We start from the raw sequence: 16512 nt of genomic DNA on the forward strand, positions 1-16512 counted from the left end.
CTTCTTCCTTCTCATCAGGTGGCCAAAGTCTTTGAGTTTCCTCTTCAGGATCTGTCCTTCTAAAGAGCAGCCAGGGTTGATCTCCTCTAGGACTGACCGGTTGGATGGCCTTGCCGTCCAAGGGACTCAATGCAGGAGTCTTCTCCAGCCCCAGAGTTCAAAGGCCTCGAGTGGTCGTAGTCCTCATCTTAAACCAATGGGCAACTTTTTAAAGACTTGTGGACTTCCAACGCCCAGAATCCCCCACAGCCATTGAGGCTGGGGAATTCTGGGAGTTGAAGTCCACAAGTCTTAAAATGGTTGCCAACCTTGGGAGAGATCCATCTTAAGACAAATGGAATGCTAGGGAAGAAGTCAACCAGGTTAGCTCTCACTCAGCACCAATGACAGAACTAGTTAGGTTTTGGTTTTTTTGGGGGGGGGGCAATCTCCCAAATTAAGTAGGAAGTCAGTATGGCTCATTCAACTGTTGGCTAATTCCCCCCCCCTTCTGCTTCCATCTGTGCCTGATTATCGGAGAATGCCTAAAGAAATCCCTGCATTTTCCTTTCTGCCCAAGATGGTACTAGAACTCCCCCATCTCCTAGCTTCTAGGATGCCTTCATCACCCCACCGTGCTTTCCAAGAGGGGCGCTTCAGAAATTTAAATAAACGGGCTTATTCTTTAGCTTGACACTGCTAGGCAGTTAAAAACAAAGGCAATCAAACCTCAAAGGCACAACAGATTTGAGGCGAGAGGTGAAAGGACCCCCCCATCCCAAAGAAGGATTAATTAATTGCTTTAATTTTTTAATTGCAAGAATAAGAGTTTTGATGTGTTGCAAAATCAGCAGAGTGGAAGTGTTGCCTTGAAGATAACCACCATCTGGGTTTTGTGTTGCTGTAAGACCACACCTAGAATCCTTCATCCAGTTTTGGTCCCCACGCTATAAAAAAGAGGTGGAGACTCTAGAAAGAGGGCAGAGAAGAGCAACCAGGATGAGGAGGGGACTGGAGGCTAAAACCTACGATGGACGGTTGCAGGAACTGGGCCTGGCTAGTCTAGGGAAGAGAAGGACCAGGGGAGACAGGAGAGCATCTTCCAATATTTGAGGGGCTGCCACAGAGGAGGAAGGGGGTCAAGCTATTCTCCAAAGCACCTTTGAAGACCAGACAAGGCACAATGGATGGAAACTGATCAAGGAGAGATTCAACCTGGAAATAAGGTGGAATTTCCTGACAGTGAGAACAATCCACCCATGGAACAGAAGTTGCCTTCAGAAGTTGTGGGAGCTTCATCCCTGGAGGCTTTCAAGAAGAGACTGGGATGCCCTCTGTCAGAAATGATGTAGGGGTGCCTCCTTGGGGCAGAGGGGTTGGACTAGATGACCTACAAGGTCCCTTCCAGCTGTGTTATTGTTATTCAGAAATTGCAGAAGCTTCATCATCAAAGGAGACTTTCAAGAAGAGACCGGACTGCCATCTGTCAGAAGTGGTGTAGGGTCTCCTGCTTGGGCGGGTTGGACTAGATGACCTCCCAAGATCCCTCCCAACTCCATCTTAATTTCTGGAACCAAAAGATTCGAGATCACCAAGTGCTCCTTTATTCAACACCACATCAAAGGACAGTCAAGACCCTCTCTCCCCCCGCCACCTTCTGCCCACTGTTAAGTCTCAAGCCCCCCCCCCAGGCACCCGTGTTTTCCACCCTCCTATAAAGCACATCGGATGCGAAGGGCATTGTGGGTAATTCTTGTTTTTTTTGCCATCTACGTACAATTTTTTTTGTAAAAAAAAAGAATAAAAGTCTGCCTGGGGGGTGGGGTGGGGGTCGCAAAAGGAGTCAATTCATAGTAGGCAAAACACAGCAGCGACAGAACAGATGTTGGAAGCATCTGGTGCAGAAAAGGGCTTTTAAAAGGGTATTTGGGGTTGAAAGGCAGGGGGAGGGAAAGGAGGGATTTGAAGAGGGGGGGGAGAAGCCAGAGGCTTAGGAGAGTCTCCTTGGGAAATGCATGCAGCTCTTTTAAAGAGGGGGGGGTTCCTTAGCACCTGAGTGCCCCCCCCCCAAAAAAAAATTACCAACCTGGCCTTCTAACCTTGTGGGGCTTTTATCCTTTGTGGAAAAATGATGGCACAGCTGCCCTGCAGTGGCAGGTGGGATGCTCCCCCCCCCCCCCAGCCAAGATTTGGGGCTGATGTGCTTGAGGGTCTCCCTTCCCTGAGCCTGTGCCCCCCCCTCCTCAATTTTAAACAGGAGCAGTTTGCAAAGGGTGTTGGGGGGCTGTGGGAAGGGGAAGAAATTGGGTGGCGTGGGGAAAATGCAATCTTTCCTATTCAAGTTTCCTATTCTGGGGTCCTCCTAACACCCCCCCCCAAATAACAATCACACACCCCCTCCTCAATTGCTCAGCCTAAATAGAGAGAGGCAGCCTCTTTATTTCTCCCACTTCAAGCCCTCGCAAGGAAGGGAAAACAGCCATTAGAAATCCTCCCTGGGAATAAAACTTTTGCTCCTCCCTCCGCTCCCAAAAGGCCGCACCTCCACGAGGACTAGCCTCTTGGCTCTCTCCCCCAGCTCTGCTCTTCTCTCTTTCCTAACCCTGAATTCCCACTCCTTTCCGAAGCAAGAATAGGGGAGAGGGAGGGGGAGAAAACGAGGGAAGGGCTCAGAAGGATGGATCCCTTGCCATCTTTTGGGATGAGAAAGGGGGAAGGAGAAGGGAGGAGGGTAGGATTATTTTCTTTTTTTAAGGACAGCCATTTGTTACAGCAGTTGCAGACTTCTTTTCTTCAGTTCGGGAATCACACAGCAAAAGAATTAAAATACAGAATTCGGGCGGAGGAGGGATGCACCAGTCAGCTGGTCTCTGGGGTTCTGGCCCTCTGGTGCACACATGCACCCCCGTTTGGGGCATTTAGTGTCGAAAAGGTTTGCCATCACTACGAGAAAGGAGAGGGAGCAGAATATTTTTATTTCCAGGGAGAAGAGAAGGGGGGGGGGGAGATAAAGGCTGTCCAGAGCTTCCTAAATTAGGAGCATCTCATCCCTGGTGGGGGGGGGGAGGAGAGAGAGAGATAAGGAAGCTGCAGCAGATTCCCCCACCCACCCAGAATTCGGAAACCCCACATTTTATTAGGGAAGGAGGGCAGCAAAGGGGCGGGGGGGGGGGATACCTAGGTTTGTTGGAGATCTTTTCATCCGAAGGGGTTCCTCGCCTCTTGGGGTGAAACTGAGGCAGGGTGGGTGGTGGAGTGTTTTCGCTCCAAGGATTCCCCCCCACTCCCCACTCGTAAGGGGCTCTTCTCAAACCCTTTTAATTCTCAAGTTTTTTAAAACTACCCGATAACCATGATTATATTCCAGTGCATACGGAGAGCTCAGTGTTTCGGCTTTTTTGGGGGGGTGGGGAGGGGAAAGGGTGAGGATGAGGATAATAATAATAACAATATAATAATAATAATAATAATAATAAAACACAATCAGTAAGCTTGGGACGCAGACATCAAGCTGACTTGGTGGCAAGTTCCTTCATAAGGTAACGAGTAACAGTGATTATAGCCATGACACAGAGAGGGAGTGTTTTCCTTTGTTTGGGGGTGGGGGGTGTTTTTCGTTTTGTTAATGGCTGGGTCTTCGTGATGCCTGGTGGAGGTTATTCGGGCTTTTTCTTCACGGTGCCGGGAAGCTTTGCTTGGATCCTGGGGAAAGAGAGAGAGAGAAAGGCGCTGAGAAAGGAGCATGGGGCTGCGGGAAGCTCCCTTGCGGCAGCCGATTCTCAAATTATTTTTTAAGAATGGAGATTGAGCGCGTTGCAAAGGGAGAGCTCCTCACCAGCCCATGGGGGGGTGGGAGAAAAAAAAAGACATGAAGGTAAAACGGAAGGGGAGGAAGGTTATGGCCTTTTGAGCGTATTTTTTTTTAATATCTGTAATTCCTGAATTATTTTTTAAGGTTTAAGGTGGTTTTTGATGAAAATCAAAAGTGAAATTTATTTCCTTCTTTCTTTCCTCTCTCCCCCTCTATACTTTTCTTCTTTCCCTCCCATCTGTCTTATCCCTTCCTTTCCCTCCTCCTCCTTCCTTCTCATTCTTTTCCCTTCTTTTCTCTTTTCCTTCCTTCCTTCTATATCTTCCTTCCTTCCTTTCCTTCCAGCTATCTTCCTCCTCTTTATCATCTTCTTTTTCCTTCCATGATCTTCCTTCCTTCATCTAATTTCCTTCCTTTCCTTCCTTCTATCACCTTCCTTCCTTCTATCACCTTCCTTCCTTCTATACCTTCCTTCCTTATCATCTTCCTTTCCTTTATCATCTATTTTTTCCTTCCTTTCCTTCCATCTATCTTCCTTCTATCACCTTCCTTCCTTATCACCTTCCTTCCTTTCTTCCTTCTTTTCTTCCTTCTTTCCTTCCTTCCATGATCTTTCCTTCCATTTATCTTCCTTCCTTCTCTTCATCATCTTCCTTCCTTCATATTCTATTTTCCTTCCATCTATCTTCCTTCTATCACCTTCCTTCCTTATCATCTTCCTCTCCTTCCTTCCATGATCTTCTTTCCTTCCATCTATCTTCCTTCCTTCTCTTTATCATCTTCCTTCCTTCCTTCCTTCCTTCCTTCCTTCCTTCCTTCCCTTATATTCTATTTTCCTTCCTTCCTTTGCTTCCATCTATCTTCCTTCTATCATCTTCCTTCCTTCTATCATCTTCTTTCCTTCTATCATATTCCTCCCTCCCTGTGAAGCCCTACTATTCAGTTTGGGCCTATGGCTTTCTTTCATCGCCAAAGAGGAGTCCTGGGACAAACTCAGGATCTTTTTGTGCGACTCACTTTGTAGCTGCAGATTTGACTTGATCCCGCACGATCCCGACATAATGGTCAATCTGAGTCTGAGGACCGAAAGCAAGAGAGAAGATGAGTCAGGGAGACCAAAGATGGGTTGTGCATTGTCAAATTTATACATCTCTGTCCAGGGTGACAAGTCAGGAAACCCGGCAGTTGTTCAAATGAATATAAAGAAGAGTTTATTAGAAGCCTATTCTCTCTACCAGAATATGAACTGCTGTTAAAGCAAATTGGAATTCCGGAATGTCAATGGAATTCAAGGCATCTCTTGTGGGCATGAAGAGACTCAAGACTGATGACGCATTTGACCCCTCCTTCCCTCTCCCATTCATAGCTCTGCTGTCACCAAACCCTGCTCTTAAACCAGTGTTTCCCAACTTCGGGCACTTGAAGATGTGTGGACTTCAACTCCCAGCATTCCCCAGCCAGTCCTGTTTTGGGCCCTGCTGGCTGGGAAATTTGGAGAGTTGAAATCCCCACGTCTTAAAAAGCACCTGAAGTTGGGGGAAAAACAACATCTTTAGACTTTCAACACAGGTTCCCTCCCCCCCAATCCTCTTAATTTTCTGTTCCCCGTTTTTTTTTTTTAAAGAGGGAATAAAATGCCGAAAAAGAATGAGGCAATATTCTACGTTTGAAAAATAAAAGAAGGGAATGAAACACATTGACTTCTGTTCTTATTTACTCTTCCAGTTCTAACAAGCTGTCCAGATGCCCCTAAAGATGCCATCACGAATTCTGCTCCGCCTTTTTTTTTTTGAACATACTGCCCTGTTGCGTGTTTCAAAGCTTGGGAAAAAAACTTCCCGATTCTTTGTTGTTGTGGCCCGCCAGTGGCCATCGGAGCTGGCAGCAGATTCGGACAATGAGGAGGAACATGGGCCAGTCCTGGGGGATGAGGAGAGCTCAGACAAGGGCTTTGTGTCGGAGTCAGAGAGGGAATTAGACAGCAGTGAGGCAGAGGAACAGCTGGAGCCTGTTCCAAGTGTGCGCATGCGCAGAGCTGCCAGAAGACAACAACTACTCAGAAAGCAGGGTCGACTTGGGAGTAAATCCACACCTTGCAGGTGATTGACCCCTCCCTTAGGAAGCAAAAGAGGAGCGAATGGGGAGGGGGCTTTTGCAGGAAACAATTTGTTCCTTTGGTCATTTCAAGAGTGGACAGTTCTGTTTGTGACTATGAGAGACTCTGCCAAGTTTTGCCTTGCCCTGCTGTTTGGAAACTAGTTATCTGGCAGCTCTCCAAGCGAGATAAGGTTCGTGTGGATAAACATTTCTTTGAAAGACTGTTTGCTAAGCCTTGCTGACTTATGAATGAAAGGAATTCACAGGTGTGTAAATAAAAGAGGTTTTGCTGGGACCAAGACTCTGCTTTTTGCTTTTTAAAGAAGCCTGGGTCAGAATACCTGTTGCCTATTTTATACGAAGCATATATAATATTATAATATTGTCAAAGCCACCAACTTTAGGCCTCCTCAGAATTCCATCCGCCGGCCAGTGCCGTCTGACGACTACCCGGAGGAGAGCCTTCTCTGTGGCTGCTCCGACACTCTCGAACGAACTCCCCGTGGAGATTCGAACCCACACCACCCTCCAGGCCTTCCACAAAGCCCTTAAAACCTGGCTGTTCCGATAGGCCTGGGGCTAAAGAGCTGTTGCCCCCGCCTCGAATGGTATGACTGTTGTGTGTTTTAAATTATGTATTGTTATGTTTCGTCTTTTTTCTGTCTGTACCCCCCCTTCCCTGATTTGAACTGTGAGCCGCCCTGAGTCCCCTTCGGGGGAAAAGGGCGGCATATAAATATAATCAAATCAAATCAAACTTTCTCTAAAATCCCATTATTTCAGCAATCCTGGGAGACACACAATAATTATTATTTCCGAATGGCTTGCCTAGAATTCTTGAGACTGAAGCTACCCACCTTATATTTCTCATAAACGACCGGCATGCTGAAAACCAGCAATTCCCCTAAAAAAAGAAGAAGAAAAAAGGCATGATAAGTCAAAAGGGGTGAAGCTGGATTCTGGAGAGGCTTTGGGGCCCAATCAAGAGATCTCCAAAACCCAAAAGCTACCATATTTTTCAGGGTATAAGATGCTCTGAAGATACACATCTAGCTTTTTGGGAGGAAAACAAGAAAACCAAAATCTGCCTCTGCATTTGCCTCCTTGCAGCAAACAGCAAACAGCCTGTTTCAGTTTCAGTTTAGCCTGATTAGCACAAGGGGGAAAAAATCTGCCTCTGCCTCCCAGCAATTTGCCTCCTTGCAGTAAACAAAGTGTTTCAGTTTCAATTTCAGCACAGCCTGATTAGCATAAGCAGCTGATTGTCGGTTGAATTGGCCTGCCGATGATCAGCTGTTTCAGGCTGCAGGGGTTGCCATAGACAATTGCCACCTCCGCGCCCCTCCCCCCCATTTTCAGCCCCCCATTTTCCGTCTGTTCCGGACGACGGGGATCAGAATGGGCGGAAAATGAAATATAAAATAATAATAAAATAAAAATAAAACTTGGTAGAGACAAGTGGCAAGCAAATAATAAAATAAGAATTGAATTAGCTTCCCGATGATCAGCTGTTTTAGGCTGCAGGGGTTGCCATAGACTATTGTCGCCTCCGCGCCCCCTGTTTTCAGCACCCCATTTTCTGCCTGTTCCAGGTGACGGGGATTGGAATGGGCACAGAGGCTGAAAACTGGATGTGCGGCAGCGGCAATAGCAATCCCTGCAGTCTGAAACAGCTGACTACAGACTGCATTCAGTGTATAAGACGCACCCAAATTTTCACCCTCTTTTAGGGGGGAATACAAGTGCGTCTTATACTCCGAAAAATACAGTACTTAAAAAATTGAGGACAGGTCTCAGGATTGAAAGCAGGGCTCTCTACAGTAGATGCTCGTTGCCTCAGGAGGAGGAAGCTGGGATTTTTGAATAGATTAGGCAAGAACCATTGTCTATATAGACACTCAGAAAGAGGAAGGTTTAGGGCTGGGAGGAAAGAAGAAGGTGGTGCAGGGACATTGATACCTTCTCTTGGGCGGTCCAGCAAAGAGAAATGCCCTGCTGCTGATGTCCCTTTTCTTATCTTTCAATATTTATTTTTTGATTAGCCCTTGGGCAATATCGAAGTGCAGAGTTCCAGAAAGAAATTTATTACTAAAATCTGATTTAAAAAAAGGCAAATTTAAAATGGAATTGGAATAAAGTACGATTTAAAATGCAATGGGAATAATTTTCTTATCATGCTACCAGGACTGTTTTCACTCTGCAAGGGGAATAAGAACTGCCAGGTTTTTTTCAAATGGGTGCTTTAGATTTTTTTTTTCTTTTTTCTAAACCTTCTCCTTCCTGATGTCTCTTCCTTATCGGCTTCGTACTTTTGAGAGCAAATTTAAGCATCAATCAACGCCGCCTGGAGTTGCTTGGTAGAGAGACGGGTGGCATACAAATAATAATAAAATAAAATAAGAAATGAAATGAAATATAAAATAAAAATAAAATACAATTAAAATAAAGTAAAAATAAAACTTGGTAGAGAGGCAGGTGGCAAGCAAATAATAATAAAATAAAATAAATGAAATATAAAATAAAAATAAAATAATAAAATTAAAATAAAATTAAAATAAAACTTGGTAGAGAGACAGGTGGCAAGCAAATAATAAAATAAAATAAATGAAATGTAAAATAAAAATAAAATAATACAATTAAAATAAAATTAAAATAAAACTTGGTAGAGAGACAGGTGGCAAGCAAATAATAAAATAAAAAAAATGAAATATAAAATAAAAAAAAATAAAATAATAATAAAAAAAAATTAAAATTACACTTGGTAGAGAGACAGGCGGCAAGCAAATAATAAAATAAAATAAGAAATGAAATATAAAATTAAATTAAATAAAATTAAAATAAAACCAAACAAATAAAACTTGGTAGAGAGACAGGTGGCAAGCAAATAATAAAATAAAATAAGAAATGAAATATAAAATAAAATAAGAAATGAAATATAAAATAAAAATAAAATAAAATAATACAGTTAAAATAAAATTAAAATAAAACTTGGTAGAGACAGGTGGCAAGCAAATAATAAAATAAAATAAGAAATGAAATGTAAAATAAAATAAATAATAAAATAAAAATAAAACAAAACAAAACTTGGTAGAGAGACAGGTGGCAAACAAATAATAAAATAAAATGAGAAATGAAAAATAAAATATAAAAGAAAACTAAACTAAACTATACTGGGATTCTGTAGAGGGGAAGGGGATAGACTGGTAGTACTGGAGAGACCTGGGTTCGAGTCCTCAGCCTCAAGGATCTCCCGGAGACACTCTGGGTCAATTCATCCCTTGCAAGTTAGCCTACCTCACAGGACTGTTGTTCTGGGGGAAAATGTATGCCGTTTGAGGTCCTCAATGAATCATGGGATATAAATCTAATATCTAAACAAAGAGTAAAGAATGGAGGAGGAAGCAAATGGAGGAAGCCAAGGGGGGTGGGGTGGGGGTCTCGGCCACCTGCCTACTGGTCCCTGCGGAACTGTCCATGCTTTCATCTTTATCTCTGTTTGCAACTTACCTAGGATGAGGAGGGTGATCCCATTAAAAATGGCCCCGACGTACGTCATCAGCCACATGACGACCGCGAGCTGCAGACCAGACAGGAGAGGGCACAATTAGTAAGAAAGGGAGGGCAGGAATGTGAACCGGGTGAAAACCGGGCAGCTAAATCCCTTTTCATAGAGGTCATGTTTTCCCCGGCCTACTTTGGTGTCCTACTCTAGGGAGGGTTGCTCACCTCCATTTCTTAACCGAGGGGGCCAGAGTCGTCCGAAGACGCTCCCGTGTCCATGTGGCCAGCATGACTATATGCCGAAGGTGCATTGAACACTGTGACCTTTCCCACCAAAGTGGTACCTATTTATCTACTTGTATGCTTTCGAACTGCTAGGGCAGGGGTTGGCAACCCGCGGCTCTGGAGCCGCATGCGGCCCTTTCATCCCTGTGCTGAGGCTCCCTGTCACCAGTTGGCTCCACAATTGCTAGGCTTTTCCTTTAGGGTCGCCCAGGTCAGCTTCACTGTGCATGCGCCTCCCGCCAGCCAAATGATTTTCGGGTCTCTGCTGGGAGATTCATACGCATGCCCGTGGGTGGGGTCACACGTGCATGTGTGGGGGGTTAGGGTGAGGGGGAATGTGCCCCCCCACCCCATTTTTCGTCTAGTGTGGGTTCCGGATCTGGTGCAACCGGTATGGTGCAATGGGGCCGGACGCCCACCACATGAACATGCACGCATGCGTGGTTACCACCCGCGACACTCCAGCTGCCGTATGCTCCGTGCATGTAAGCCTCGAAAATTTCAAATACCGGTAAGGAGCGTGGGCGGGCGGGGCCCTCTGGAGCACCGTACCGGAACGGTACCTGGTGCTCCTGGTAGGCACCGGTACACCCGTACCAGGGCGTACCGGTCATAACCCACCACTGTTTTGGTCCCAGGGGGCTGCAGGGGGGCCTGCTAGCAGCAAAACAGGGGTTGCGCACGCATGCGCAGGAAGCAGGGGAACAAGGGGTTGCGCCCGTATGCGTGGGGTGGTGGTGGAAATATTGCGGGGGGCATTGGATTATGGGTGTTGGCGCTTTTGGCACCCGAGGAAAAAAAGGTTCGCCATCACTACCATAGAGCCAGGGCAAGTGGGTGGCAGCCCGCGTTTTTCGCTACTGGTTCGGGCGAACCGTTCCAAATCGACTGAATACCACCTCCAACCCTGGGCCCAAATTCCTGGGTGAGGCCTCGTGCTGACCTTCAGTGAATCGACCAAATCTTCCACCAGGAAGAGGCGTAGGATGGCTTTCAGGATGTGGTTGACGTGGACCAGGGCAGAGCTGACGTAGTTATGGAAGGTCTCGGAGGAGAGGTTGACGTCCATGTTTAAGTAGGCTCTGCGGAGGGAAATGGCAGAGTGTAACAGCGAAGGAAACGTGTAGCTGGTTTTCGGCTTACGACAGACACACGCCTGCCCAAAAGGTGCTTACAACCCAGATCAGAACTTCCAATGGCGGCCCCTTCTGTGGTCACCTGACCACATTTTGGCCACTCAGCAACCGGCCTATATTTATGGCAGTTTGTGGCCTGCTGTGGATCCTGGGACCACAATTTGCCTTTTTGGCTGAAAAGCAGTTTTTACTTCCTGCAGCAAACATGTCACTGAATAAATAGGGTGATTCACTTCACCACTACCCAAAAATGTCATAAAATTGGATTGGTGATTGAAGAACAGTGGTAGCGCAGTGATTAGAATGCAGTACTCCTTCCTTCCTTCCTTCCTCTCTCCCTCCCTTGTGGTTAGAATGCTGTGTTGCATGCTAACACTGTCCACCGTCAGGAGTTCGATCCTGACCAGCTCAAGGTTGACTCAGCTTTCCTTCCTTCCGAGGTGGGTAAAATGAGGACCCAGATTGTTGGGGGCAAGAGGCTGACTCTGTAAACCGCTTAGACAGGGCTGTAAACTTATATGCCCGTGAAGTTGTATATAAGTCTAAGTACTATTGCTATTGCCCTTCCTTCTCTCTCTCCTTTTTCTCGTTCCTTCCTTCCTCCCTCCCTACCCTCCCACCTACATACCTACCTACCTAAAATGAGGATCCAGATTGTTGGGGATAAGTGGCTGACTCTGTAAACCGCTTGGAGAGGGCTGGAAAGCACTGTGAAGCAGTATATAAGTCTAAGGGCTATTGCTTTTGCCTTTCTTTAGTTCTTTCTTTCTTTCTTTCTTTCTTTCCTTCCTTCCTTCCTTCCTCCCTCCCTCCCTCCCTCCCTCCCTCCCTCCCTCCCTCCCTTTCCTTTCTAAAAGCACCTTTGGGACACACACCTTAAAAGTTGCAGTGGTTGAGAAACACCGCACAACAGTGAGCAAGGGTATTTTTTAACGCGCCCCATAAATATACATTTAACACGCTCTTGCCCGGGACTCAAACGGCCGCCCATGGGGATCCCAAACCACTGAGTTATGAGATCTGCCCATTTCACAAAAGGGACAACCGGGGGGCAGAAGATCCAAGATGGACTGGAAGCCCGCTCACTTGAAGGGATGGCCTTCTTCGGATTTCTGCACAGCTTGGATGACGGACTTGTAGACCCGGAAGCAGATGGTGACAGACAGCAGGGCCAGGATGAGGTACGAGACGACGCTGATGACGCTAAAGGCGGCCAGGGAGAGGAGCAGGATCAGGGTGGTGCTGAACACGGCCCCGGACTTCTTCACATCCCTCCAGAAAACCAGGTCTCGCACTGTGGGGAAAGGGAGAAGAGGAGACGCCGGCCGTCAGAGGAGGAGAGCCGTGGGGGTGGCGCAGTGGTGAGAGGGCGGTACTGCAGGCTACTTCTGCTGACTGCCTGCAATTTGGCAGTTTGAATCTCACCAGGCTCAAGGTTGACTCAGCCTTCCGTCCTTCCGAGGTGGGTCAAATGAGGACCCAGATTGTTGATAGGCAATAGGCTGACTCTGTAAAACGCTTAGAGAGGGCTGTAAAAACACTTTGAAGCTGTATATAAGTCTAAGTCCTTCCTTCCTTCCTTCCTACCTTCCTTCCTCCCCCCCCTCCCTCCCAGTGGTTAGACTGCAGTATTGCAGGCTAATTCTGCCCATTGCCAGCAGTTCGATCCTGACCAGCTCAAGGTTGACTCAGCTTTCCATCCTTCAGAGATCAGTAAAATGAGGACCCAGATTGTTGGGGGCAAGAGGCTGACTCTATAAACCGCTTAGAGAGGGCTGTATAGCACTGTGAAGCAGTATATAAGTCTAAGTGCCATTGCTATCTTCCTTCCTTCCTTCCTTCCTTTCCTTCCTTCCTTCCTTCCAGAATGCAGTATTGCAGGTTAAATCTGCCCACTGCCAGCAGTTCGATCATGACCGGCTCAAGGTTGACTCAGCCTTCCGTCCTTCCGTGATGGTTAAAATGAGGACCCAGATTGTTGGGGGCAAGAGGCTGACTCTGTAAACCGCTTAGAGAGGGCCGTAAAGCACTGTGAAGTGGTATGTAAATCTAAGTGCTCTTACTATCTACTGTCAAATTGAGCGCATGATCCCTTGCAGGGGAAGCTTGTAACTGTAAAGTGGCTCAGCCGGAAGGGCGGTGTCTAAATTTGAAAGCTAAAAAATAAATAAAAATAAATAACAACTCTACGGGGAGTCCTCGACACACCACAGTTCACTGGGTGAACTAAATATATTTATTTAACCACCAATCTACCTTTCCCCTATATTTCAAAATACTCCCATTTTACAATACAGGTAATCCTTGACTTACAACAGTTCATTTAGTTTTTCACACTTACGACTGTTGCAACGTCCCCCCAGGGTCATGTGATTTAAAAATTCAGATGCTTGCCAACTGGTTTGCATTTATGACAGTTGCAGTGGCCCTGTGTGTGTGTGTGTGTGTGTGTGTGTGTGTTTGTGTGTGTGGCCACGTGATCTGCTTTGGTGACCTTCTGACAAGCAAAATCAATGGGGAAGCCCGATTCATTTAACGACCATGGGATTAACTTGACAACTGCTGTGATTCGTTTAGACACGGTGGCGAGGAAGGCCGTTAAGATGGGACAATGCTCACTTAAGAAATGCTTGGCTTAGCAACTTGAGAAATTTTGACCTCATCTGCGGTAAGTCAAGGAACGCCTCCATCTGAATTGGTTTCAAAATACAAGAACGGAATAAAAAATTTCATTATTATTATAATTATTTTTTTAAAAGGTGATTGACACAGATTTGTAGTCGTAGTTGCATAAAACCAGCCTCTAGTCACAACAATTGGGAATTGAAAATCCCAATTCATTTAAGACTCTCGAAAAGCAACACAGAATCGTAAAAAATAATAATATTATGACCGACTAAAATCTCTCTTAAATCTTCTTCCATGCTCCTCAGGACATAGTTTCTGCAAACGGAGCACCAGTTATCTTCTTTCTATCTGTCTGTCTGTCTGTCTGCTTCTTTCTTTCCTTCCTTCCTTCCTTCCTTCATTTTCTTCCTTCCTTCTTTCAATCAATCAATGGCTGTGTGTGTGTATGTTCCAGCATAACTCTGGAACGCCTTGAACAATTTCAACAAAACTTGGTACACAGATGACTTACTCTCTGGAAACAAATACTATGGGGGTAAGACATCCCTCGGGGTGTGTGTTCTGTTAAGATACATCCTGTTGTGCCTCAAAATGGTTTCTACTGTACTACTGTAAAATGGCTTCTACTATGCAGCGCAGTGGAGTTGCCTTGGTAACGGCTTCACAGTACTCCACAAGGGGGCTTCCCTCTGATAAGGGGGAAAATCCAACAAGTCACGGGAGCTCACTCCGTTACGAGGCGCTGGGGATTCAAACCGCCAAACTGCTGGCCTTTCTGATCAACAAGCTCAGCGTCTTAGCCCCTGAGCCACCGCGTCCCTATTCCTATTACACATAATGCAATTTATATTCCCCCAAGAGCAGATTTAATTGAGGTACAAAAGCTACTCTTTCAACATTGTTATATATTTATTTAGCCACCAACCTACCTCTCCCCTATATTTTGAAATACTCCCATTTCACAATACAGATAGTCCTCGACTTACAACAATTCGTTTAGTGAACGTCTGAAGTTACAACGGCACTGAAAAAAAAAGGGACTCAGGAGCGTTTTCCCACACTTTACAACCGCTGCGGCATCCCCCCCGGTCATGTGATCAAAATTCAGACGCTTGGCGCCTGACTAGCATTTATGACGGTCATGCGATTTCCCCTTTTGCGACCGGCAAAGTCAAGGGGGAAGCCAGGCTCACTTAACGACCGTGCTGACTAACTGCAGTGGTTTACTTAACCACGGAGGCAAGGGGACGGATGGACACAAAACTCACAGAAGAAATGTCTCACTTAACAACGGAAAGGTTGGAGTCTTAAATGGGTCGTAAGTCGAGGACTGCCTGGTATTCTGTGTTATTGAACGCTGGAGCTCCCATCTAAGCTGCAGAGCTCAAGAAAAGCAGGGGGGGGGCTAGACCCAGACAAGCCCCCCCCCCCAAAAGAATGGAGACTCGTCTGAACAGCACAGAAAAAGCATTCACAACTCAACACAAGGCTTCCTCTGTTTTAGTAGTGGGGAAATCCACTCCCCCTTGAGGGGGTCCGTGGGCCACGGGCAGCTGGCCAAGAATAAAAGTTTATAAAAGCCCATCCTTTGGACAGGGGTGGGGTGGGCTCCCTGAATTAAAAAGGAGAGGGAAGAGAAGAGGAGGGGAGGAGTGTCAGCCCCTTTTATCTCTTGTTAAAGATGTCCATCTCCCGAAATTGAGACCGCAGCCCTCCCCACGTTTTCTTCTGGATATCAAAAAAACAAATCTTTTTATCTTTTATAGCCTTCCACGTTTAAATCACATTCTGGTCTAAACCACATAGGTATAGCAGCATCTCCGGAATACTTGGTGGGGACAGACGAACACACACAATTCCAGTTTTGCCAGATTTTTTGCCTACTGTTTAGCTCCGGGGTTAGGAAGCCGTGATACCTCCCCTTCCAACTCTCTTTCTCACACACTTTGACAAGTTACGTGAAATCCCCCAACGGCTCTTCACCACCACCACCACCCCCGGGCAAAAAAAGAACACATAGAATTGTAGGGCTGGAAGGGTCCTTGGAGGTCTTCTAGTCCATCCCCCCCTCTGCTCGAAGGCAGGAGTCTTTATACCATTTCAGGCAAATGGTTGTCCAGTCTCTTCTTGGAAAGTTCCAGTGATAAGGAAGGAAGGAAGGAAGGAAGGAAGGAAGGAAGGAAGGAAGGAAGGAAGGAAGGAAGGAAGGAATAGCAGAATAACATAGTTGGAAGGGACTTCAGAGGTCTTCTAATCCAACCCTCTGGTCAAGCAGGAAACCCTATCCCATTTCAGACAAATTGCTGTCCAGTCTCTTCTTGAAAACCTCCAGTGATAAGGAAGGAAGGAAGGAAGGAAGGAAGGAAGGAAGGAAGGCAAGCAGAAGAACAGAAAAACAGAGCTGGAAGGGACCTTGAACATCTTCTAGTCTAATTGTTCTTACTGTTAGGAAATTTCTCCTTAATTCCAGGTTGCTTCTGTCTTTAATGAACTTCCACCTTTTACTTCTTGTCCTGCCCTTCAGGTGCTTTGGAGAATAAATCCCCCCCCCCCTATTCTGACCGCCCTCAAGTATTAGAAAACTCAATGCCCCCCCTAATCCTAAACAGCTAACTGGTTACCTTCACAACCAACTGCTTTGAATTTCCTTCGTGATCAGAAATATTCACTGGATTAAAAAAAAAAAGCTGCAAATTAACTGACAATAGTTGAAGGGGTGCAGTTATGAAAAAGTATTCCATCATGCATTTTTAGGTAGTCCTCGACTTATGGCCGTAAACTGCCCCAGAATTACGGTTGTAAGTCATTGCAGTCACTAAGCAAACACAACAGTGATTAAGTGAATCTGTTTTACCCAGTGAGCATTTTGTAACGGAACAAACTAATGCCAGAAACTGGCAAACTTGTGTGTGTGTGTGTGTGTGTGTGTGTGTGTGTGTGTGTGTGTGTGTAGCCATCATAATCTTCGAAATCAGGTTGCAAATCGCTTTTGCGGACGGGGTGTCCATTGTACCGGTCACCAAGCAACTGGTCGTAAGTTGAGGATTAAATGTAGTTCTTGTCTAGAAAGTGCTA

General features: G+C 46.0%; 1 protein-coding gene across 2 annotated transcripts in view; it reads right to left on the minus strand.

The window, feature by feature from the left end:
* Positions 1-1560: 1560 nt before the first annotated feature.
* The window catches only part of RTN3 (reticulon 3), a 51755-nt gene continuing 36803 nt past the window's right edge, over positions 1561-16512 (minus strand). For both annotated transcript variants that reach the window (XM_032233842.1, XM_032233843.1), the window contains 6 exons: positions 11896-12103; positions 10617-10755; positions 9395-9464; positions 6745-6791; positions 4808-4866; positions 1561-3681 (listed from right to left, as the gene is read on the minus strand). In XM_032233842.1, the coding sequence (XP_032089733.1) occupies positions 3636-3681; positions 4808-4866; positions 6745-6791; positions 9395-9464; positions 10617-10755; positions 11896-12103 (569 nt within the window). In that variant the 3' untranslated portion in view covers positions 1561-3635. The remainder of the gene's footprint in view (positions 3682-4807; positions 4867-6744; positions 6792-9394; positions 9465-10616; positions 10756-11895; positions 12104-16512) is intronic.

Source organism: Thamnophis elegans, chromosome 17 (genome assembly GCF_009769535.1).
Source record: "Thamnophis elegans isolate rThaEle1 chromosome 17, rThaEle1.pri, whole genome shotgun sequence".
NCBI lineage: Eukaryota > Metazoa > Chordata > Lepidosauria > Squamata > Colubridae > Thamnophis > Thamnophis elegans.